The sequence below is a fragment of the Harpia harpyja genome, chromosome 4, assembly GCF_026419915.1.
Source record: "Harpia harpyja isolate bHarHar1 chromosome 4, bHarHar1 primary haplotype, whole genome shotgun sequence".
In the NCBI taxonomy this organism is placed as follows: domain Eukaryota; kingdom Metazoa; phylum Chordata; class Aves; order Accipitriformes; family Accipitridae; genus Harpia; species Harpia harpyja.
Window position 1 is genome coordinate 83,127,265 of NC_068943.1, and position 23,292 is coordinate 83,150,556.

The 23,292-nt window shown below is 47.1% G+C and overlaps 1 protein-coding gene across 24 annotated transcripts in view; it reads right to left on the reverse strand.

The window, feature by feature from the left end:
* MAPT (microtubule associated protein tau) overlaps nucleotides 1-23,292 on the reverse strand; it is a 50,466-nt gene that overhangs the window by 20,860 nt on the left and 6,314 nt on the right. For 18 of the 24 annotated variants that reach the window (XM_052785152.1, XM_052785146.1, XM_052785144.1 and 15 more), the window contains exons 2-5: nucleotides 5,970-6,058; nucleotides 4,489-4,575; nucleotides 2,964-3,050; nucleotides 1,262-1,327 (exon numbers count right to left, since the gene is read on the reverse strand). In XM_052785152.1, the coding sequence (XP_052641112.1) occupies nucleotides 1,262-1,327; nucleotides 2,964-3,050; nucleotides 4,489-4,575; nucleotides 5,970-6,042 (313 nt within the window). In that variant the 5' untranslated portion in view covers nucleotides 6,043-6,058. Of the gene's footprint in view, nucleotides 1-1,261; nucleotides 1,328-2,963; nucleotides 3,051-4,488; nucleotides 4,576-5,969; nucleotides 6,059-8,323; nucleotides 8,349-23,292 lie in introns of those variants that run through there. The other 6 variants (XM_052785151.1, XM_052785149.1, XM_052785147.1 and 3 more) reach the window with 2 other exon arrangements.

Sequence of the window (23,292 nt, forward strand, 5' to 3'; positions counted from 1 at the left end):
CTCCAGCTAGCTGTATGTCCCCATATCTGACAGCTGAAAGATCCCAGGACAGTACAGAAAGGTGTTATTAAAAATCTGTGAGAAACAGCAACTAGAACCAGACTGAACAGGGCAGACAGAAGAGAGAACTTCATCCCCCTCCTGCTAACAGTCTTGATTTCTTTTTTGTAGTGGCACCACTACTTTAAATACAGAAGAGTTGCTAGTCCAAGAACCACTGGACAGGCAAGCAAAGGTTTTATTTTAACTGCAGGGAGTGGTACTGTACATAAACTGTGCTCATCTGTGTGTGGAAAGCAAGGACGACCTGAATTCTGCCCTGAGCTGAGAAGGCAAAGACCTATTTAATTCTTTAAAAGACATGGATGTCTGTAAATGCACTAATGCAGCCATGAAGACGAAAGACGCTGCCCAAGCAACTGGAAGAATTTGTTATGTCTACTGCACAGAAAACTGCCTTACAAAATGGGGTTTAAGTAAGATTTTAAACAGCACAACAGATTAGCGCTGTGGTGTATTAGTGCTAGCAAGACAGCAATATCAAAGTGAGTTTGAACCCATAAGTCTGCCCAATGGGCACAGAATTAAGTTAGCATTGGGTGCTTTGGGAAAATCCCATCCTTAAGTTTTCCACCAAGTCTGAACCGAGCAGAGTCAAGAGAGGCTTTCCAGCTAGCCAAGAAGTCCCTGGATAATTTCTTGGCTCATCTGAGCAGACGCACAATTAATGCTCTATAAACGCTCACTGCCCACCGTGCCTGGCTTTGTCAGTCACATTCCCTAAGACTGGGATGAGAAAAAACACCCTTAAAGTCAGGGCATCAGTAAGTAGGTTTGAGACATGTTTTACGTTAGAAAGAGACACAGTAATTAAACAATTCACTTATTTCATGTGTGACATGCAGGGCCCAAAACTGACTCTGTTCAATGCTGAGCAGTTCCTCCTGGCTAAGTCCACCATTCTGGCTCTGTTTATTACCTTTTCTAGCCTGGAGGATGCCTTGTTTTCCAACTGGACAAACAAGCATCAGGGCTTCAGCCATCGGAGAGAGAAATTTGGTGCATGAAAAGCTGCAGTTCCCTGAAATGAGTATGTTGGAACATTCAAAGCATGTATGACCTTCCCCTGTCAGAGAGAACTGCACAACTGCTTGTACAGTGCGGAGCATTTGCATTACAGAAGAAAATTCCCAAGCCACTAGCAACCAGCCACACATGTGGGCAGCAATAACTGGACCCCAGTGAGAGATGATTCACTAACCTTGAGCGGCATCTCCTGCAGCGTGGTCCTCCAGGTTGGGTGTGGCTCCTATGCCTGCCTCTTCAGCTGGTCCCAGTTCAGAGAAAGAACGGGAAAAACATGATCAAAACAAGAATTAAGTTTAAGCATGCGTCTGGAGAATTTATTTACCTCCCTGCTGATTCTGCCCATCAGCACTGTATTATAAGCAGGGCAGTATCAGAAAGGCAATCAACCCACACCGACGATGGTTCTAGGTGGTTCTATTCAGCCTGTGCTGTACCAGGCTGGAGACCACTTCACCAACTCGCACATCCTGGGTAGAGCAGGTTAGTACAAGCTCCTTCAGGCAGAGGTGCAGAAAACAGGCTGTTAAGGAGCAGGGAAACTTGTGGATTTATATCCCCTCTTCTACCCCCACCTAGTGTTTACATTGCCGGCAGCACTCACATGCATGTCTCTTACCTGAGCCCCACCTTCTTGGTGTCTACTACCTAGCTTACTGTAACGAACTCTGCTGAGACTATTTAACACCAGTAAATCTGAGTCTGATATAAATCTGACACTTCAGGAATACTGGTACATTAGAGAAGTGCAACGTTCTTCACAGAAATGATGGTTTGTCTCTATCAGAATTTTTTCAATTTATTATATGACTACTTTCAAACCGGCTTAATCAATTATATTTGCATGTCACAGTTCTACTATCTAGGACTTTCTCTGTTTTTCCCATTTTTTTCCAAACAGTTCAGGACACACTGCTTCCTTCTGGCTCCCTGATACAGTCAGATCTTGATCCAGAGACTGCGCATCCTTGCTAGCAGGCGAGGAGGAAACACTCTGCGTTTCAGCCCAGGGCTCCACCAGCAGCCTGGGTACTGGATGCAGGATAGGCAATCTGGCTGCCCAAGGGAGTGTGCTGTGGGTTTGTTTCAGTGTTCAGCATTGGCAGAAGCCCATTTCCACCCATTACCTTTCTCAGGTCCAGCCTGATGCTTCCAGGAAAATCCAGTGGCTACCGCACAGGGGACACATACTCATTTTTCACATACAGACCTGACTCTCCCAGGAGCTCCTGCCCTCTTGCACACACACAGCACTGCTGCAGCTCACTCCCTTCTTACTCTGCCTCTGAAAGACCCCCATCCCTCCCTGGAAAACCAGGCCCAGGTGCAGTGATTCCCCACAGAGCATTCAGGCTAAATTAGCCACTTCACTTCCTCTGCATTATCCTTAAAACATGCCGGCAGCCACAGAACTGCTGCAGTGGCCTGGTTTTCACCTGCCGCTTCAAAGACAACCGCATGGGCTGGGCTGAGCAAGAGCACCAGTGAGACAAGCAGCAAGGTCCTGCGGTGACCGCCTTGCCTTGCCAGCAAAGCGGGGCTGCTGGCAGAGGGGCAGAGATGATCAGATCTGCAGGTAAGCGCTTAGCCTGGAGATGGGAGGCGAAGCCACCACAGAGACATCAGATAGAAAGACTGTCAGATGCGGAGCTGAGAAAGAGAGAAGAAAAGGCTGCGAGTTTCCCTCAGGATGGGGAAGGCAAGAGGACAATTGTAAGCTAGGAATTATTTCTGCAGGCCGTGGAGAAGAAAGAAGCACACATCAGGAGCAAAGCATGCCTGCGAGAGGTTTTGCAGTGTTATTGTTACGCACTAACCAGTCCAGCTCTCTGCTCTGTCTGCATCAAGAGATGAAACTGCACCTTGGTCTCCCTCACCTGTGGTTCCTTCTGGGATCTCCCCGTGCTGTTCGACACCACCCTGATCCTCGTGGTCTCCTTCCTCCACTAAAGGTGCTGTGGCATCTGAAAAACAACGCAGCTTTCACATAGCCATTGAGTGGCAAAACCCTGTGGAGGCCAGGACATGCCTGAAGAACTTTTTTCTCAGAAAAGCACCCGACTCCCTCCCTTGAGCCAGTGCTTGTGGAGGGAGACAACCAAGCATGACATAGCAAAGACAGTATTGCAGGGACACCATGAGGTGTCCCCTGTGCCACACAAACCACACATCTTCAGGATACTCCTTATGCAGCTGAAGGCTTTACCATAAACACTGTCTGAAAATGCACAGCTAAAGACAGCCACTAGTACCTGATCTGCATGCACAGCAGTGCTATCTGCATGGGGACATCATTGGTCTGGAGCAGGAAAGAACAGCTCCCATCAGATACCTTCATAAACCATCTGAGCACTGCAACTGCATCACACTCTGGGCAGCTCTGAGACAGATAGATACCTGGCTCCATCTACCAGAGTGATGTCTGCTCATCATGACAGTCTTGTCCAACAGGAAAGAGGGACAATATCCCTTTCTGCACCAGCCAGGTTTTACATACTGATTTCTTGAGCCACATACACAGGAACTGAGCTGCTTCACAGATGATCCATCAGCCCACACCTCCAGCGGGACAGGGTTGGAACTGGTCAGCATCTCTGTCCACCTTTCTTTTAGATAAATTCAAATGCCTGTCCCCCTTTATCTTTTAGATAAATTCAAACTAATACCTTTACCTGAAGTCTCCAAGAGGCAGATACTTGGGATTAAAGCAGCCAGAGGAACACAAAGAGTGCAGTTAATTAAAACGGTGAACAAGTCTCTCTAGACCACTTTGGAATTAGATTCTTTCTACACGTGGCATTCAGATAACACTATGGAGCAGCACAGACATGCCGAGTCCTACCGATATGACCTTTACGTCAGCACAAAGTTTTGTTTTGTGTATAGACTCTGCCCATCTCATCATTCCAGCATGAATCATGCTGTACTAATGAACATGTAAATGCAGAGGGGGCAAAAAAAGAGCTATGAGGTACAGCTAACTCCAAAAGGGAACACAGCAACCAGGACGTGCTGTCGGTATCCTGGGGGAGCACAACAATGCAAACCTCTGGCCCTGGGAGCACACAACATGGGATTGCTCCCAGCTGCACTGAACTAAGGGAGCTCGCGGTCACTGTGTAAAAAGCCTTCAGGAAACAAACTGCAAGCAACTTCCTGAACTATAATAAACACTTCACCTTCTCTTGCCTTTCAACCCGCTCTCCACCTTTAAAGCTCATTATCTCATTCTGCAGAGTGGCAAACATCACTTGTGATGAGACTAATGAAGAGCATTTGTCCAAGAGTGCAGACACTCCTCCTGAGAAACCCCACCAGAACACAGCACGTCGAGTCTTTTGGCACAGTTTATCACGACCCCATCCATCATGGTTTCAAAGCAGTAAGTCAAAGAGCTCCCACCTTCCGTAGTTGGGGTGCTCTTAGCGTCAGATGTTTCAGAAACAGGCTCATCCGATCCATCATCGACTGGTATCTGAAGGGGATAGCCTGGAAAACATTCAAATACTTAGAACAAGTCCTTGGCTATGAATTATGGCCTGTGCATTATGAACTCTGATTGCCCAGAGCCACAGCAGCAAGAAACTGTAATTGGAGAGTATAAAACACCTGAACTAATAAGCAAGCGAAGCGTGAAAATGCCAACCAAAAGCACCAGTGTCATCACCAAAAGGAACAAGCAGAAACCCATCAGCAAAAGAAAAGCCCAGTGAACCGGACAGCTAGAAACAGCAAAGCATGGCACAAGCAGGAAAGGAGATCTTAGCAACGTAAGCAGAAAAGATGTACAACTTCGGAGTCACTGTTGTCCTCTCTGCCATTTTTGGAGCTGTTAGCCTCCCTCCCAGAGCAGGCTGCTGAACACTTCCACGATGTGTTAATTCTAATAACTGCAAACCAGCAAGTCTTTGTAAAGGGCTTGGCGTAGCACATAATGTACTCTGCGAAGACTTGGTTGCAAAAGTCATCTTTAGGAAGAGCAGGGCAAGAGGCACAAGTCTCCTCTCTGCAAGGAGTCTGGGCAAATAAAACAAGGAGAACTGGAGAAAATGACTTGGAAAAGAAGATTCAAACTAGCATAAGCAAAATCCCTGGGAACCTGTGATGTGCGAAGCTGAGGCTACAAGCTTAGAGGAGCTACCAGACTGAAATGCATTACAGAACCCCGGATGAATGGATGCTACGGATTCTCCCCAGGACAGAGGCAATCCATTTATCTGGTGTAAGGTGTGTCCAAAGCACCTCAAGAAAAGAAAAGTAAGATGAAGTTTATATGGATATAGCCGGGAGTGAGTCCCACCAGGCTTGCTGGCATTATGTGGGTTTCCAAGTTCAATTGTGGAGCATGGTGGAATGAGAAAGGAAAGGCTTCTTGAGAAATGCAGGTCTGAAATATGGGGCGAAAGACTCTTGCATGGCCCCCACTCCGAGCTCTCTGTTCAGTTCCCCCCATCTCCCTATGCACGTGAGAAAAGCAGGCAGCAAGCAGCATCCTTGAGCTGTGTCTCCAAATAAAAGCAGTGCTGTACTTTTATAGCAAACTAAGGAGCAAACGCAGAAACACATATTTGCAAAGCTGCAGCAATAAGATCATCACTAGTCTGGATACTAGGGGTTGTTCTGCTCTTGCTGGGCAATGATATTTAACAGCAGCATTCTCCTATGACTATAAATATCAGAAAATCTTGTGGGCTACCCACTGTCCACTGGCTGCAGCCAACTGATCCACGGTAACCTTCCAGACACACATACCATCTCCTCCTGGCCATCCCCAAGGACCCCTTGCCCCGCTCGCACACTGGGCCTGCTCTCCCCACTTAGGTCATTCTCTCAGCAGTGGGCAAGGCAGGTCCTTTACACCATCTCCTCCTGGAGGTGCTCACCTGATGGGATGTGCTTCTCCTGGCCAGCTGCATGATCTTCCATCATGGTGATGTCCTGACGCTGCTCCGCCATCTCTCAGCAAAGTTACCTAAAGAGGAGAGTAAAAACAAACACCCATTAAGCAAAACCTGACACAACACGCCCTCATCTGGAGCCCAGTTGGTGTGCTCCCATATACTGCTCCACGGGACAATTTTGGTTTGTCAGCCAAATTCCAGGAGCATTAAACATCCTATGGCAAGCAATCAGCCAACAACAGCCAACCATCTTTTCAGCCACTGTAAGAAGATACCTACTTTGTTCCCTTTTCCTGATGAGCCCTGAAATTACACCATTGTGCTCAGGGAAGGTCACAGCTCAAGATACATGTTACCTACTGGGTTTCACACCAGTGCTGAAATACTCCCTGGAGAATCTAATGCTAGTGCCTCCAAATCCATCAGGAGCATGTTTTGTCTGCAGTCATCAAATAGAGGAAGACAGCAGGAAGGGAGTGCTAACATGCCAAATTGGGATCTAAAAGGGCTGCCCCAGCCAGACACCACGCTTCAGCAGAGCTGCACCAAGCTCTCAGCAGGTCATAGCAATCCACACTCAGAGGGCAGAAAAAATTCACCTATGGGCATGAGCCAAAAGGAAAACATGGATTTTGCATAAAGGACATATAAAGGAGCAAATGTTCCTTGTGAACAAAGGGAAAGTCTAATCATTCCTGCACAAGCAAAAGCATGTGCCAGTCACTGCATCCATCACAATAAGGATATAGGCAACTTCTGCCCAGCTGCAACATCAAAATTCCACAGGTATTTATGATGTCCCAAGCAAAATTATCATCCTGGTGCACACAGGACACTGCTCAGCCACCATTTTGTCACAGGTGATCACTGGGAGCAGCATGCTTAGTGCAGACATACTTCTGCTGCATGCTCCAAACTCTGCATTTGCCAGTTTAATCCGTCTCTCAATAGAAGTGTCTGCTGGCAAGGTGTGATGCTGCTGCAGGAAGGGATGCCTTCTATCCCTGTGGATACACCCAGCACGGATACACAGCTATAATGATACACTGATCATCGTAAGAGCAATCCAGAAGTGACATACAGGGGTAAACCAGGACTCTCCAGAGATGGATTTGGACCAGGCACTCTTAGAGAAGAGGGTCTCACTTGGTTGTGGGTCTGAGAGGACAGCACAACAGCTGCTTAACCCTGAATCCTTCTTGCAGCACTCAGAAAACCAACACTGTGGTATAGAGCAAGGCGCAGTAAATAGGTCTGGACACTGGAGTGGAAGTAGAAAGCAGCTAAAATTCAGATTTATTTTTCCAACATACATCCATGTAAAAGGAAATGAAGTCGCCAACAAACTATCCACTTCTGTGAAGCAGGGACTGTGTTTCTCCTTATTCTCCATGCTGATTGGACAGACATTGCTTTTAGTTGACTTCCTAATAGCTGATATAATTACAGCCATTGACAGTGATTAATAACCTGCTATTAGTGTAATCGCACGTTTTCCATGACCATCAGGAGCAAATGAATCCAGCAATGAAGCTCAGGTTACCAGCAGTAAGGAAGCAAACTCACGTGGTTTTGTTTGCTGGCAATAAATTAACTGGATATATGGAACTACGCAAAAGAAACTCCAGTGCTAGTAACCAGATCTCTCACCCAGGCTTTTTTAAGCCTTAGCAAGTGACTATGCAATTTAATTTCTGCCTTAGACAGCTACAAAGCCATTTGACAGAACTACACCAAGTAAGTTCGAGAACTTGCCCTGAAAGGAAATCACCCATAAAAATGGAAGTATAAAATAGGAAAGAATTAAGTACCTAATTTTTGCCCCAAAAATGGTGGGCCCTAATTATTTGGACATATGGCTGCCCTCCTCCCAGAGCTCAAAGGATCATATTGATTATATCCTGGTCTCATCTGGCCACCGCTTGATACTATTTACAGGTCTACCTAGCACTGAAATACTAAAATATAATGTTAACCTAGTGTCCAGGCCACAAAAGCAACTTCAGCATGAACATGAGTGTAAAATGACAGACAAATGTGCTGCTCGTGTGTGTGTGTGTGCGCACGCATGTACAGAAGAGTGACCTCTCTTGCCCCACATGCACACCGGGGACTGAGTACAGCAGTTCTTCCCATGCACTGCCCTGTCTGTTGGTAGGAAAACATGGATGGGAGAAGCAGTTCCTACTCCACTCACAACTAGTGATCCCTAACAGTCCTCTGAGCCCAGCTCAGTTCACTAAACATCTGTAGATCTTAACGTCTTTGCTTCCCAACTGCAGACCCAGAGGCAAACCACTCACAAATCTGCTGCGCTAGATTTAAATGAGGCTTACTGTTTCCTTATTCTGCCTCCTTTTCTCTCTTCCTCCCACCTGTTTTTTGGAGAAGAGCAGTTAGTGTCTCCCCCAATCTCCCTGGAAAGATACATTTAGTCCTTTCTTGCCTCTGGACAAGAATTTCCTGGGACACCATGCAGAGAGGACTCCTAGCTTCACAGCTAGTGAGCTCCCATACCCCACCGGAGGCTCATCTGCTGGCTCCATGGACAGCATCTGACACAGCCGAAGATCTTCCACTTTTCATCTGAATAGAGCATTTGGCATCTGTGCAACCCTGGCACAGCAGCAGTGAGCCATGATTCAGCAAAGGCCGGTGGATCTGCTGGCGGGCACGCGGGGCCGCCTGGCCGCAGGGCTGACTGTCTCCCCGCTTCCAACTGACCTGCCAGTGCCAGGGCTTTTCAGCACAAAGAAACGGCTGGGTGTTTTTCAGAGAAGCTGACGATCTCGCTATCTGTCTGAGCTTTGCAAGAAGGCCTTTAACACTGTCCTGCTCACAGCTGAGCAGAGACAGCTCCCGTTCCCACTGAGCTCCACGCATGGCAGGATTCAGCCATCTCAGAGCTAAAGGACTGGAGATGGGCTCGGGAGGATGTAGCCATTAATTTTTCAGAGACAAGACAGAGCAAGCAGCCTTTTCTGTTACAAGATAAAAAGCACGACCAAAAGCCACAAAGATCCATCAAAAAACCACTCAGTGGGACCCTGAGAGCACCTGAAACCAGGCTGCAGCTTACAAAACGCCCTGGACGCTCATTCGTTTGGGGGCTAATGCCCGGTTTGCTAGGGCAAGCAGAAGCATCTCCCAGCAGATGAAGCACAGTGTCCTCCTGCTGTGTCTGCAGCACAGCAGGCAGAGAAGCAGAGTGACTCTGGGCCTGAGCCACTGAGTGCAGCAGTCAGTGGTGGAGAAGAACAAAAACTCCTCAAGCTGGCACAAGCCAAGGGGCAGGGCGGGGGATCCAGCTCCCACATGGTTCCCACAGCATCTTGCTTTTAGCTGAAGAAATGCCCACTCAACAGATGCCTTTCTCACAAGCACTACCCCTCCCGTGTGGCTTGGAAAGCATTTCCTACAGCCTGCCCTCCGAGGCCTGGCAGAGCTGAGATCTAAACCCATTACAATAAGGCTGATGAAATTTCATCAGCACCAGATAAGCAAATAAATAACATTAAGCACACAAAGCGATTCAATGGGTAAGTACGAGTGAGCCGCCACCACCATTATCTCTAAGCTGCAAAGCTCTCCCAGCAGAATTTGAAATACACGGGCCATATAATCATACAGTCCTATTCACCAGGAACATCATCTATAAAGACATTTTATGCCTCTCCAATGGATGCTGAACTTCATTCTCTCCCTCCTCCCTCTTCATCCATTGTAGATGTCAGCTAAAAGCATTGCTCACTCAAAACCGTACTGATGACGCACACGGTTTTGGGACAGATCTGTCCTGTTGAAACCAAGAAGCAAAACTGAATTGCCTATATGCAAACCCCTTCTTATTCTAGAGGGGAAGCCTCAGCTTTGCTTTGGGTTTTCACTCAGGTAGTAAATTCTTATGACTAAAGAGAATTTAAATCTTTTTAAAACTGAATATTTTACATTAGACTTTTTAAACAAATATGGTCTGAAAATTGTGCATTTGAAAACCTACTTTGAATTTTGAAAAAAGCCTATAATGATAATCCTATTTGTTTTTCAAATGGGGAAGGGGAAATCCCTCTTGGGGAAAAACGTAACAGTAAGGGGAAAAAATGTTCTAAAAACTGTAAAACCAGCCCCACCTTGAAGCAATGGTTCAGTAATGAATAATTACACCAAGGATAGCTGCACAGAGATAAACTTCAGCAGCACCCTCTGCACAGCAGATAAAGCACAAACCCTCCTAAGAATCTTATCCATTTCTAACAGAACTATTCTTGTTAACCAGGGACACTATCTAAAAGCAACAGCCTATTCCATAATTAACAGCTCCTCCAAACCTCACATTTTTCAAACCCACAGCCCACCTTTCGAGAGAAGACACGTATCGAGCAGTCATTTTGAGCTGTGCGACAAGGCACACGAGGAGGCAAGTAGAGGAGCAAAGTTTTTGTTGCCGGGAGCAGGAGAAACAGGCTGATTTCTGGCAGTGTAGGCTCAGCATTTCACGGCTGAACCAGGCCCCAGAACAGTCCAAGTAGGCCTGTGTTGTACAAAATGTTAAAGGCTAAAAGCCAAAATAGCAATTTACACCCCAAAGAGGCCAAAGCATGCAGGACCACATATCCAGTAAGGAAAAGCCTTAAGTGAAATGATGCAAACCTTTAACAGCCATCAACAGGACTGAAGTTCAGGTCAGGAAGTGAAAGCTACTAGTCAGCTCAAGGTCCACAAAGATGAAAAAAATATAATTTTACTTGTGGAGTTTGGGAAGGATACTGAAAGCAACATCATTCCTCTCACAGGAGGTTGCAGAGACCTGACAGTAAAGCCTATCAGCTTTATCTGATGGTTCCCACACTGCCTGCAAAACCTCACACTGCCTTTTGTCCAACACCCACAAAGGTCTCCGTGCCAGCCTGCGGCCAGCCTGACCTTGCTTTATGTGCAAGATGCAATGATCATGAGTCAAGACACCAGAGCCACATCCCTGACACCATCCTGCATTCATGCCCAGGAGAACTGAGCCAGAAATGAAAGCACTGCTCTTCCTCCACTGCCTATTCTGCAAATTTATTTTCTAAATAGCTCATTAGGCTTGAAGGCATCAATAAAAGATCTTGGTCTGGTCTGTCAGCAGAAGTAAAAGCTACTAGAGTACAGCTGGGGTGGCACTGTTTCGAGTAAAGCCAACTGCTCAATTCATGGCAACCTCCTACCCCAGCACAACCCACACACATGAAAACTGGTCCAAACGAAACAACTGCTGCATCCTTCCTCCAAGAGGAACTGTAACAACGGCTGCAAATACTATTTCATAAAGAGGGAAGGAGAACAGGGAAGGCCTATGCAAACCAGAAGAAAGAAAATTAAATCAAGAAATGAACGAAATACATGAGAAGTTCCTGGCTAGAACACATTTAAGCCCTGTTTATAGGACATAAACCAGTACCAGGCGTTGGAAGGAAATTCCTCCCATAAAGCAGCACGTTTCGCCTGCCTGGTGACCCCTCTGTGCTGCAGACCACGAGGCCACATGGCACTACACAACCCCATGCCCAGTCTGCAGCAGCAATTCCTGTACAGCCAGCAAACAGGCACCCCAGACATCTTTCTGGAGCGCAGTCAGGACACATCACTACCAGCACAAAGACACAGCAGAGCCCTCATTCTGCTGCCGTTCAGGCTAACCACCAGCAAACCACGCACAAAGCCTCCAGCACTCTCTGCCTGGGAAGATTTAGATCCCAAATTAATTCAGCCAGCCCAAAGTCTTAATCCCTTGGCAAAAGGTTTCTCCGCAATGAAAGGTAAATAAAACCAGGGCTGAAAACAACGTACCCTATTGAGAGTGGCCCAGTGGCGGAGGGGGAAGAAAGCAGATGCCAGGGACCACACAGCTGTGCTTCGGTGGTGCTCAGCCTTGCGTAATCTGTGCCAGACGACATCATTAGCACTGTCACAAAGGAGCACGAAAATGCATCCCCACAACCCTTCTGGTGCCAGGAGATGAGTGCTCCCACAATGCCCATCCAAGGAAAGTGGGTCAGCAGCTGCGCCCCACTCACCCGTGGGCCCAGCAACACACAGGGCTACAACCGCAGCCCAAGGATCGCCAGGACACCATCCAACAGCCGCCGTTCCTGAACAGCCGCAGGATTATCCCCAATCACATAGGAAGAGGTAGAGTCTCAATCTGCAGCAATTCAAACCGCACAGCTCCAGGGATCATGAGTCTGGGAACTAATGGCTCAATTTACATACGCACAAATCCCAAAATAAACTAGGCGTTGGCAGATCTGTTTGTGGCTGGGTGCGGGGGTTACTAGCCACACATTGGTAAGAAAACAGAGGAATGAGAAATTTCAGCAGAAGGTGAGTGCAATGCTTTGAGAGAACCTGGCTAGATTTGCGCACACTTGTACTCATCACTGGGTCCAACCGAGCAGCTCCATCTTTCACATCAGCCACAAAATGTCCAAGCAATCACCCAGCTAATTTCCAGATACAGGCAGAGTGAAGCCTCTTGGCTATTGTGTCTTGTGCTCAGCCACAGCAGTGTCTTCCTTCTCCATTATTTAATCAGTAAGGGCAGTAAGCACCCACTCTTGTTACTTGAAAATGAAAATTCAACAAACATGAGCTATCTAAGTGTTACCTCTGAAAGGTGATCAAACACAAACAAGGTTTTAAAAAAAGCATCATTCCATCTGAATTACTTAATTAAAACGGAGTGACAGCCCCATGAAATAACATCAGCCTGAAAGGCTGTTCATAATTCATAAGCAACTTTCTTTTCATCTCCTTTGTGTACTTCTCCAAGTACTGTTTTTCCGAGAAGCTGACAGAGGAAGGAATATGGACAGTGATCTCATTAATCGCAAGCACTGCCTAATATGCAGTGAGCTGAGAAATTATATGCAGTTTCAAGTTATCTAGTCAAGAGGCTAGAAAAACTTCCTTCAGGTTCAAAGACAGACAAACACCTCTTAGAACAATAGGAGGGAGTTGCAAAAGAAACAGTCTCAAAAATGCATCTTTCTTCTTTGTTTTTTCCACATTTTTTCCGTATTATAGTTTAAGTGACTCCTTGGGGGCCTGAAACTTTTGACACCTTTCTCTGGGGGCTGGACACCTTCCATGCAGACATGAGATGGGTTTGGGTTCACAGCAGAACAGCTTTGAGGTACAGGAGCCTCATCACAGCAAGGGTGGTCACACTGGCTTCATGCATACCCATTTGGGACCTGAAGGTTAGTGAGACCAGGCAATAAACAACTCCCACACCAGCTAATGACATATTACCAAGTCTGGGAAGGAGCTGGGGAAAGATGAGGGTGGTAACAGGGCAAGGAAGCCCCAACCAATGAGATGCCATGATTCTGTACAAACAGCATCAAAAGGGAATAGAAAAGCAGGGTTCAAAGACACAAGAGCTCAGGGAACTGTCAGTAAATAGCTCTTAAAAATCTAACCTCTCCACAGCCAAGAGCTCTGCAAGGTAACTGCTGGGGTTACCAGCTGGCAAAGGTCTCCAGGGCACACTCGTGGCTAGAGAAAAGCCAAGGGATACTCGCGTGCTGACAAGTTCCTCAGTGTTGCTGAGAATTAAACTAACAGAATTTGCCATCCCAAATCAGCTTAGGCCCAGTTCAGCAGCTGCCTCCAAGCAGGGTGGCAATTAGGAGACCAGATTATCCAGGCACACAACTCCAGCCCACGGCCTGAGCTGCAAGAGTAGCTGGACTCAGGAGATGGGAAATGGTTTTATCTCCATGTCTCTTCTCTGCCCAAATAAAAGGGCACCACAAATGTGGCCTCTTCAAGGAACAGGAGTATGCTGGGAATTGCTCGAGGGAACATACACAAGTGTTTTGCAGCGTAGGAATATTAACCCTAAATCTTGCATCAATTGCTAATGACAGAAGCACAGGGCGGTTTACCAAAGACATCATTATTCCCATCTTCCCTGCAAGGGGGATAGAGGTGAAAAGGCTTGTCACGGAGCAGGCTGGGGAAAAACCAGAGTGGAAGCCAGGCTCTCACAGACACCACAACATGCATGCTCCCAGCTGCACTGCTGTCCTTCAGGTAGGACTCTCTGGAGCAGCACTGCAGCAGAGAAACCAGAGCTACGGGAATATAAAGGCAGCAAGGCTCCACCTTTCACCTCATCCGAAACCCACGCACCTCCGTGTCAACCTGCAGCACCTACTACTCCTATTAGTATCTTCCTTCCTTGATCTTTTACCCCTTCTTACCTTTCTTTTTCACTTTTTGTCTAGCTTATCTGACCAAATCAAAACCAACCTTTTGCAACACTGCTATAGCAGCCCCCCGCCCCCGCTTTCTCTGTGAGCTTACACAAGGGCATTCAAGGGCGACCGCTGCCCAGGGAGGTGTCAGCCCTCTGGATCACCCTTCTCATTTCATACTATGATGCAAAGATCAGGCTGTCTCTAAGTCACTAACTTTAGCTAGATTAAAGCTCTGATCAGAGTGGCTTACACGGCAGCAAAAAAGGAAGCAACAGTAGTTTTAAAGCTTGCCCTGTCTGTTCAGCAGGCTCTTTGAGAATAGAAGTAAGAGAAGCCTCTTTGGCAGGGATTTACTAGGCTACCTTCGGATTTCTTCCCAGCCCCCTGCTAGAGTATCTTGCAGTCATGCATTTCACAGAGCTATGAGATGGTCTCTGGGAGGATAAATTCTTCCTCCCCCAAAATCCTGCTTGCTTGGGAAGCCTTTAAGCAGTTGAACATGTATAGCGGATCAAAGAGAAGGCAGGAGATCTTATTTACCAGCTAATTCTCTTTGACTCTTCCCATCCCAGGTTCAGCCCAACCTGCTGGAAATCAGAGCATCTTCCCTGCTGCTACAGGTTTTAAGGCGGGCTCACCAGCATTCAGGCTTGTACCAGTCATTATTCACTTAACAGAAAATGGTGGAAGCCTAATATTTCCCCTGCACTGCCTTTCAAGGGCTGTGCTGCATGCTGAGATGTGGCTGAACTGCTATGCATGGCAGTATGGCGAAGTCCTCAGCCAGTCTCACCGGTTGCTGGGAGGAGCTGCTCCCCCAGCCTGCCCGCTGCCACCGAAAAGAATCCAGCAGGGAAGGAAACACAAGTCAATGTGTTCTTAGCATGTTACCTTCCAGCAATAGCAGAAAAGTAATGTTTATGTATGCCTGGATGGGGAGAGGGAAAGAGGAAAGAAAAGTTCCCGAAAATGCCACTGGAGTCTTAATGAATTAGGACAGTCGACAGCACGACAGCGTTCTGCCCCATCAAAAGTCTCGTTTACCTTGGCTGGCAAATTACACCATGAGGAGGAAGAAATTGCTTTCCTGAGAGGTTGCGCTGCCTGAAGAAAGAAAAACAGACATCCATCCCCACTAACTGATGGCTGCCACACTCCCCTCTGTCACTCACGTCAAACAATTATAAAGGATGTTCCCACGATAAGCAGTCAAGGAAGGTCCCTTTCACACAGCAGTCAGTGGGAAAAGGAACCTGGCAGGGCTCATCTGGTCTGTGGATGCTTGCAATATACCACAAGCAGGACTATTAGTGTGGCCAGCAGTTTCTCATGGTTATCACAATTTTCTTCATTAATATGAGGTCAGAAACAAACTGACAGGACTTATTTCATGCTCCAGTGGGTACCACAACACAACCCAGGGCAGGGAAAGGCTGACAGATAAAGGACCACCCCCATTTCCCTGAACACAGCCAATGTGGGAGGACACTGAGCAGTGTCACACCCTTCTTAGGTTCCCAGACCGACCTCCTGAAATGCAATTCAGTTAACCAAAGAGCTCAGAAATACCCCAAAACTCTCTATTAGCCAGCTAGACACCAAACACCCTCAAACAGCAGGGTGAATATACCCATGCTGGCTGATGAGATGGCATGGAGCTGGGCTCTCGGACAGGCACTCGCTCCACCTAGCAGGTGTGCGACATGATCAACCGAAGTGCCAGATGAAGGTGTTTCTAGCAGGTTAGTGAACAGCAATTCCTTGAAAGCAGCTCTGCTGTTCATCTGCACGTGAGCTCTCCAGCACCGTCTCCATTTTACAACCTACTGCTTTGCAGCACAGCAGTGTGCTGTAGGACCCAGCAGAGACGACTGCCAGTGCAAGAACCAAAGCTCTGCTAATTTCCTTTCTCCGCAGGCTTTTGTAGTGGCACACGCACAACAGCATCCATTTGGTGCACCAGAGCCACAGGCTACAGAAATGTCTGAAACCTGGTGTAAACATGGGATCAAATACAAGCCCTGAGCCATCTGCAGAGTGCACACACCATCAGCACACTCTGCATTGAAGTTTAAGTTAAATTCTGCATTTAAGTGCAAAAATTGCAGAGTCCACTGCAAGGAAAGAAACCCCCTGCAGTACTCTGCTGCCTTCCTACCAGCCCCATGAATCTTTTCCTTCTTTGCTGCAGGAGAAAACAGCCACCTTTGCTGCGGTGTACAGAGCCAGGGTCCCTAGGGACAAACAAGCAGGATTAAGCCTTCCTGTGCTGGGAAGGGCCACATCCTGCATTTTCCAGGAGCTGCTCTAGCCAGCTGGCCTCAGTGCAGGCAGTGAGCCGGCTGCACACCAGCTTCCTTCCCCTACCTCTCTATGCACAAATGCAGATGACGCTGCTGTGTTTGGTGCTAGGCTCAAATGATGCTGACACTGAGAAGAGATCGATGTGCAACCAGAAGCCTCATAAATTAAGAGAATTTTATGAGAAGAAAACTTCACTTACACCTGCAAATGGACTTGAAGATTTGGGTACTTGGTATCGCCTCCCACCTTAACCAAGCCAGTAACATGTGTGCATGTGGTGCAGCACCACAGGAAGGGCCCAGAATACGTGGTGAAAAAAGTAGATACCTTGCCGTCAGAGCAGCAATGTTTTGATTGTGGAAAGATCCAAAGAGTGAGGCCCCTACCTCAAAACTGGGCAAAGCAAGGCTGCAATTCAACAAGCCAGCCTCAGATCACACTGCTTGGTCCTTATTCCTTACACTACCAGCACTGCTCCAACACCCCACTGGGAGGTGCTTCAAGGTACTAAACCAGCAGAAACTGAACCCCTCACAAGCAGAAGTTGTGTGTTGCAGTAGTGCTATGGGTCATCTCACCCGAGCTTTGGAGCACCAGCGTAGCAGAGGCGGGAAGTGTGGGAGGCCAGCACTATGCCAGCACCAGCCACTATCCAGCCACACCTTGAGCCCTCCAGGTTTTGCCTCCGGCTTGAAAAAGATGCTGTCAAGACACAAGGTATGTGTTTATTGCTTACTTTGATCTCAGCTGCTCCTCTTTCTTTGATTTCATAGTGCTGACAACATTTGCTGCATCCTGACAGAAGTTCTGTGAATATTCAATGCTGCCATAGCAATGAAGATATTAAATATAAAAGATTCTTTATGCCACAGCTCTAGCCTACAAATGTGAGTGATCCTAGTGAGAGTGGATGTGACAGATCCAGGAAAGTGCTGTGGACATTAATACTGCAGGAGATTTTCTCAGGGCAAGGAAAGCATTCAAGGTATCTTCTCGGATTGGGCCTTCATTTCTTAAGTTATTTTGAGCTGTTTCAACACATGGATAGAAATCAAAACGATGACAACAGCACCATCTGCTCCAGCTACCATACTGCCACGCCACCGTGGCTGGCATCGCTCTTGCAGCAACAGAAAGCCTGTCCCAGGGAAGAAGCCAAGTCAGGTGAGTCTTCCCAGGGAGCACTATTTTAATTCTACAGGATCCAAGTCTGCAGAGCTCCTGGCTGCAAAAATGGGCGACACAGAAGTGGTCTCCAGTGTGCCACAGCAGAGACTTCCACTGCTGCCACAAGGAACAGGGAGGGAACAGACAGGGTGTCCAGGCAGTTGGGTTAAGCAGCAATGCTCACTGCCCTCAGCAGTGGTGAGAAGCCCAGGGTAAGCGTCTCGGACACACACGTGCAGGACCAGGCATTACCAGCTTGCCTGAAAAACCACAGCTTACCACTGCAGTAGGAACACAGGTCTCTACACACTCCTGTGACAAACCATCACCGCACAGTTTGTCCACAGTGCTTATCTCACCAAGCCGTTACTTTTAGCCACTTGATACCCAAACTGGGCACCAAATACCCTTTGGCCCCATAGTGTCCAGTTCCAGCATCCCAAAGATGACTGACAGCACTGGAACACAGCAGGACGTCTTATCAGGACAGTCTCTCTATAAATACAGGGGAAGGAAAGAGTCATGCATTCTTGACACACTGGTTTCTTACCCTAGAAAGAAACAAACATGCCAGATCTTGCAAGCTTTCAGGGCTTTAGCAGGACTTGTCCTCTCCCCAGCAGTCACTATGCAACAAGACAGGGCTTGGAGAAGGTGATTTTAGCTTCTGTCTAGCTTTTCTGCATTATTTTTGCTTTTCATGACTAAGAGACATTTCAGATGAGGTCAAAAGTCAGAGCATGCTTCCTGAATGTCTTTTTTTAAGGCCAAAAGACACAAACAATAGGACATTCATCAATCATTTCTGCTACACTTACATCTCCCTTGTCATGTTATTGCATAACAACAGAAAAAACACTGTTCCCTCAAAATGTTCACAACAGTATTTATTAAAAACTAAAAGCAGCATTTTTTTATTAAATCTGTATCAGAAGGGGCAGTAAGAAGATAAATGCAGAAAAAAAAACCCTAATCTGGAGGAGCTCGAGGAATAAATAAAATAAAAAAAAAAACAAAACACATCAGCAGGAGAGCACAGCCTAGGGATGAGCGCATCATTCAACTCTTGACAGAGAGGGCAGGGACTGAAACATGCCAACCAAGCCAGTGAGTTATAGGGAAATGGGTGGGCACCCCAACGGGTTCACACCTCACTGAGTACAAGGAAGTTGCTGCCGCAGTCACAGGGACCAGCTGATCAGACTGCTCATGGGCTGCTGCCATTCAGCCAAGGGTGCTGGTGCCTGTTTTAGCTCTGAGTTTCATACATCATGCCACAAACAGCAAGTGAGAGGCACGGTGGGAGGTGGTAGCATCTCCTGATACCCAGCACAAGTTAAGAGAATTTGAGAGCCAGAGGTCTTGCTTCTAAAACAATAAAAACGCAACAGAAGCTGCATTTGTACCTTTATTTTTCATGATGAGGGAGCACAGTTTGAACCATGCTGAGGCACAAGACAAACAAGGATTTTCAAGTAAGGATGAACAGCAAATAAAATCCTTTATACACAAAACACATCCCTACTGAGCACTCGGATGTCTCTCCCCAGCTGGTCTTCGCCCAGTTTGGGCCACTCGGGATGACAATCAGGTAGCAATCTGTCTTGCCTTGATTCTAGTTTTATCGAGCCGATGAGCAGATTTGCAACAAAAGCAGATGCAGGCAGCGTGAATAGTGACAATCCACATGGGAACCCAGACCATAAATTCAGCCAAAGATTGTAAAACCATTATTTCTCCTCCCAACCCAAAGGCTAAAGGAGGAGCAAGCTTTAAAAAAAAAAAAAAAAAAAAAAAAAATCAGAATCCATGTGTGTTTCATCCTACCCAGGAATTAGTTGGAAGCCCAGTTGGTGCCCATCTTCCTTTCCACAGGCATGAAGAGTGGAAATTGTCCAAATTTAAGACTGCCCCAAGTCTAGGAATCCAGGCTCAATCTTCCCCAGTACATTTGTTAAAAATAAATGAGATGCAATCAGTCTTCTCAGGGATTTTATCTTCTTTCAGCTCTAAATGCAGCTCTGCTGTCACATGTATGATATGTATAAAAGGACAGCCTGCTTCAGAGCCTTACTTCTTGCTTAAAATAATATTGCTCCTGGTCTCAGGTTACAAGGGATCCATTCATGTCCACTAAGGTCACAGGCTCTCCCTAAATCACTAATACAAAGGCTGGAATAAACAGGGTTGACTGTATTTCAGTAGTGCTTCTTTTTATTGCAGTGCATGAATAGAGAGAGACTATTTGAAGAGGCTCTGACCACACCTAGAGCCACAACGCTTTGTCACTCCTTATCGAGGGAGGCAGAGAACAGTCTACTGCAGGTGGGAGATGCTGGCTTCTGTTCTCACACTGAGATGAGGCAGCAGCAAAGCAAACCCCACCACAGCCCGACAGCTTTACCAATCTTACAGAACTGCCCATTTTCACAGATGGGAAGCATTCAGGGCATTTCTCTCTCCGCAGACTACACGACTTTAGTGCCTAGCAATCCTTACACAGTGCCAAAACTCATTTTACACACACTGATCTCCCTTCAGCATCACCCAGGTATGCCCAGCTCCCTCTTGCTAATGAGGACTTTCTAGTATTTCACCCAGGCCATTTCAAACTATTTTGCCACGAGCATTGGTAAGGTGCTTTTCACCTGCACACAAACACTGCTGCAACCACAGTACAGGATTCTTCCATTTAAGAACTTAAGTGCCAAGAGGCTCTTGGATGTTGATAGAGCAAACCAACCCATGGAGTCAAAAACCCCTCCATAAAGGGGAGTAAATGAGCAACAGTGATGAAACACACTTTGGAGCTGAGCATGGACCTCGGACAGCCATGACAATAAACCCTATTATTAGACACAATAAAAGCAGTGACATATTTGAAAGAGTAAGCATTAATAAGTGCCTTCACATTAAACAGTATTCATGACTCTCTTCCCCTATCACCTGGAGGAACCTGGGGGAAGGGAGGAGCTGGCAAGGTAATTCGGCTAACACTAGAACAGGGGAAAGGCAAAACTCATGCAAAGTAGGCTACAAAACCATAAGATAAGGATGCAGTGATGACAGCTCAGCAGTGCTGCAGACGAGAGATTCCCGATGCTGGAAGCCCAGTACAGCCTGCAGGGAGCTGGGCCCCCATCTTGCTCTCAGCAAGTCCAGTTGCTCACCTCTTACCTAAGGAAAGGGCCAGGCAAGCACCGGCTGCCTCAGCAAAGAAGCTCCCAGGAACACCGCAGAACAACAGGGATCTGGGTCTGCTGGGCAAGATTTAAAATGGAAGGGAAAGAGGTAAGGAACAGGAAAGATTGATGAGAAAGAAAAGGAGACAGGACAGCACACCCACGTGTGCACACGGTGCTTGGATTTGGCAGGTGCCCAAGATGCACACACTGCTCAGGATGAGAACAAAACCTGGGAGCATCGTGGTAGACTCCTTTCTCCAGCTCACAGTTGGCCTTTTCAGGTCAGCCACCCACCACCACAACCCCTGCACGTCTCCTCTTCACAAGCCTCAGAGTCTCTCCCTTTGTCACAGGATAAGTCCAATACCCTCATTTTAGTCCCATCCTTTCTGAATCTGTTCTCTTGCTTACTGATGGGCAGTGACTACAAGCAACACCACAGCTCAAGCAGTAGATCCGTAGCTAGACTTTTTACCTGCTTTCCTTTTTGTAGCCAACAGCAACATTTATTACTTCTGCTTGCATATGCCTGCCAGGCTCTCCATTATTACACCAGAAGATGCCAAGGGAAAAGCATGTAGTTTTCTGTCCAATTTGGAGATGCCCATTGTTAAAAGCTACTTCTACAAACCCCTCCAGCTAGCTCCAGGGCAGCATCATTTGTCATGCTGACGAGGCAGTAGGTAAAACCACATACATAGAAGTAACTTCAGAGGGCAGAATCTGCTTAGGGTAAAGTCTGCCCTCGAATTCAAAATAAGTGGGAACTGAAAATGAACCACAAAAGGCAATACTGACTTCAGATTAAATCCCAGCTTTGCGCTTACTAACAGCTGATGTCTGACACCACAAGCTACAGCTACCGGCAGAGAGCACATGAAGCTCTACTTTTGTAACACAACCACATAAGCCAGCTTCATCACAGGTCTCACCTTAAACCACAAAAGTAATTCAGTCCCAGCAACTCTTACTCCATCACATCCAGGATCTGCAGTGGGAGAGTAATAAAATAGCACCTGCATGGAGCTAGTCAGCATTTTGTACAAGGTGGGTCAGCATTAGGAAACGAACATGAGCCATGTTTACAAATCTTAGGTTTCTTCTAACCAAAGTGAAGTGTGCTTTCAGATAAGAGTTGCATCTTTATACAGAGGCTCCCCTTGCCAGCCTGCACTGACACATAACCCTGAAAGTTCACAAAAGGCTAGAGCTACAAACCAAACTCTGGGAATCTCATCCCACTGGATTACCCCTTCTCTTGGGAAAGTCTCTTTCTGGCACACCCCTTCTGTCATCACTGTGTCCTCAAACTAACCACTCAATGAACACACTCACCTTGAGCGCTGCAAACCAGGACAGGAACATTTTGTCACCTAGAAGCCCAGTGCTAGCAAATTTTCAGCCTGGACAAATATTTCTGACACTATCATGCAGACATGCTGCTTATCACCACTCCAAAGCCTCCTGCTGCTCTCGCACTCCTCCCACTACTGTGCCTCCAGTCACGGAGGGCCAACAGACCCTTCCTGGGACAGCGACCTAGGGAGAAGACAGTATGCACATATTCCCTCAGCCCTCAGTTAACTTTACTCCATCTCTTTGGCCTCCTTTTCATCCCCCTTCCGCTCACATCTTGCTGCATCTCAGCCTGATGAGAGCTCACGTGGTCCCTGTACCCACCACCCACCACTGGGGAATAACGCCCTTCACCCTCTGCCAAAGACTCACTCTGCTACCTGGATATGTGAAGCCACAGCAGCCAGCCAAGAAAAACATTGCCTGCCCATCACTTCGCCTCTCATCTTGACTTTGACACACCTGCCCTGCCCTCAACTCAACTGAGAATGTGCACAGCTGGCCAGACGTGTTCCCTGCACCAGGAAGCTCACATGAAAGGACATTTGAGAGAAAGAAGGAGCAGAGCTGCTTGTGAGCAAGACACACACACCCCTTTCATGGTAGGACCAAGCCAACACACCCAGGATCTAAGTCAAGCTTTGATCAAACAGAAGATGAAATGTTTCTTAGGCAGGGAAGAATTTCACCACTCTGAACACCCCCCCTACTTCTCCAATTTCAACTTCAAAAGGGCATCCCAGCAAACACTTCTTTCCAATGTATGGAAGACAGTTGATTTCTCCCAAAGACAGATCTCCAGGCCAGCACAAACATGCACATTACTGAGCTGGACACATTCAAGGATCATGGGAGAGGCTTCTTTAGATTTTTTGAGCCATTTACAAACACCTCCAGGAATTTCATTCTGCAGCAAGTGACTTGACACACTGATGAAATCCATCTGAAATTACATCAGGCACTTCCAGGCAGACAGCCTGGGACAGGAGCTGATGGGGAGCCATGAAGTGAAATACTGACAAGTGGCAGAAAGCCCTGCAACTCTGT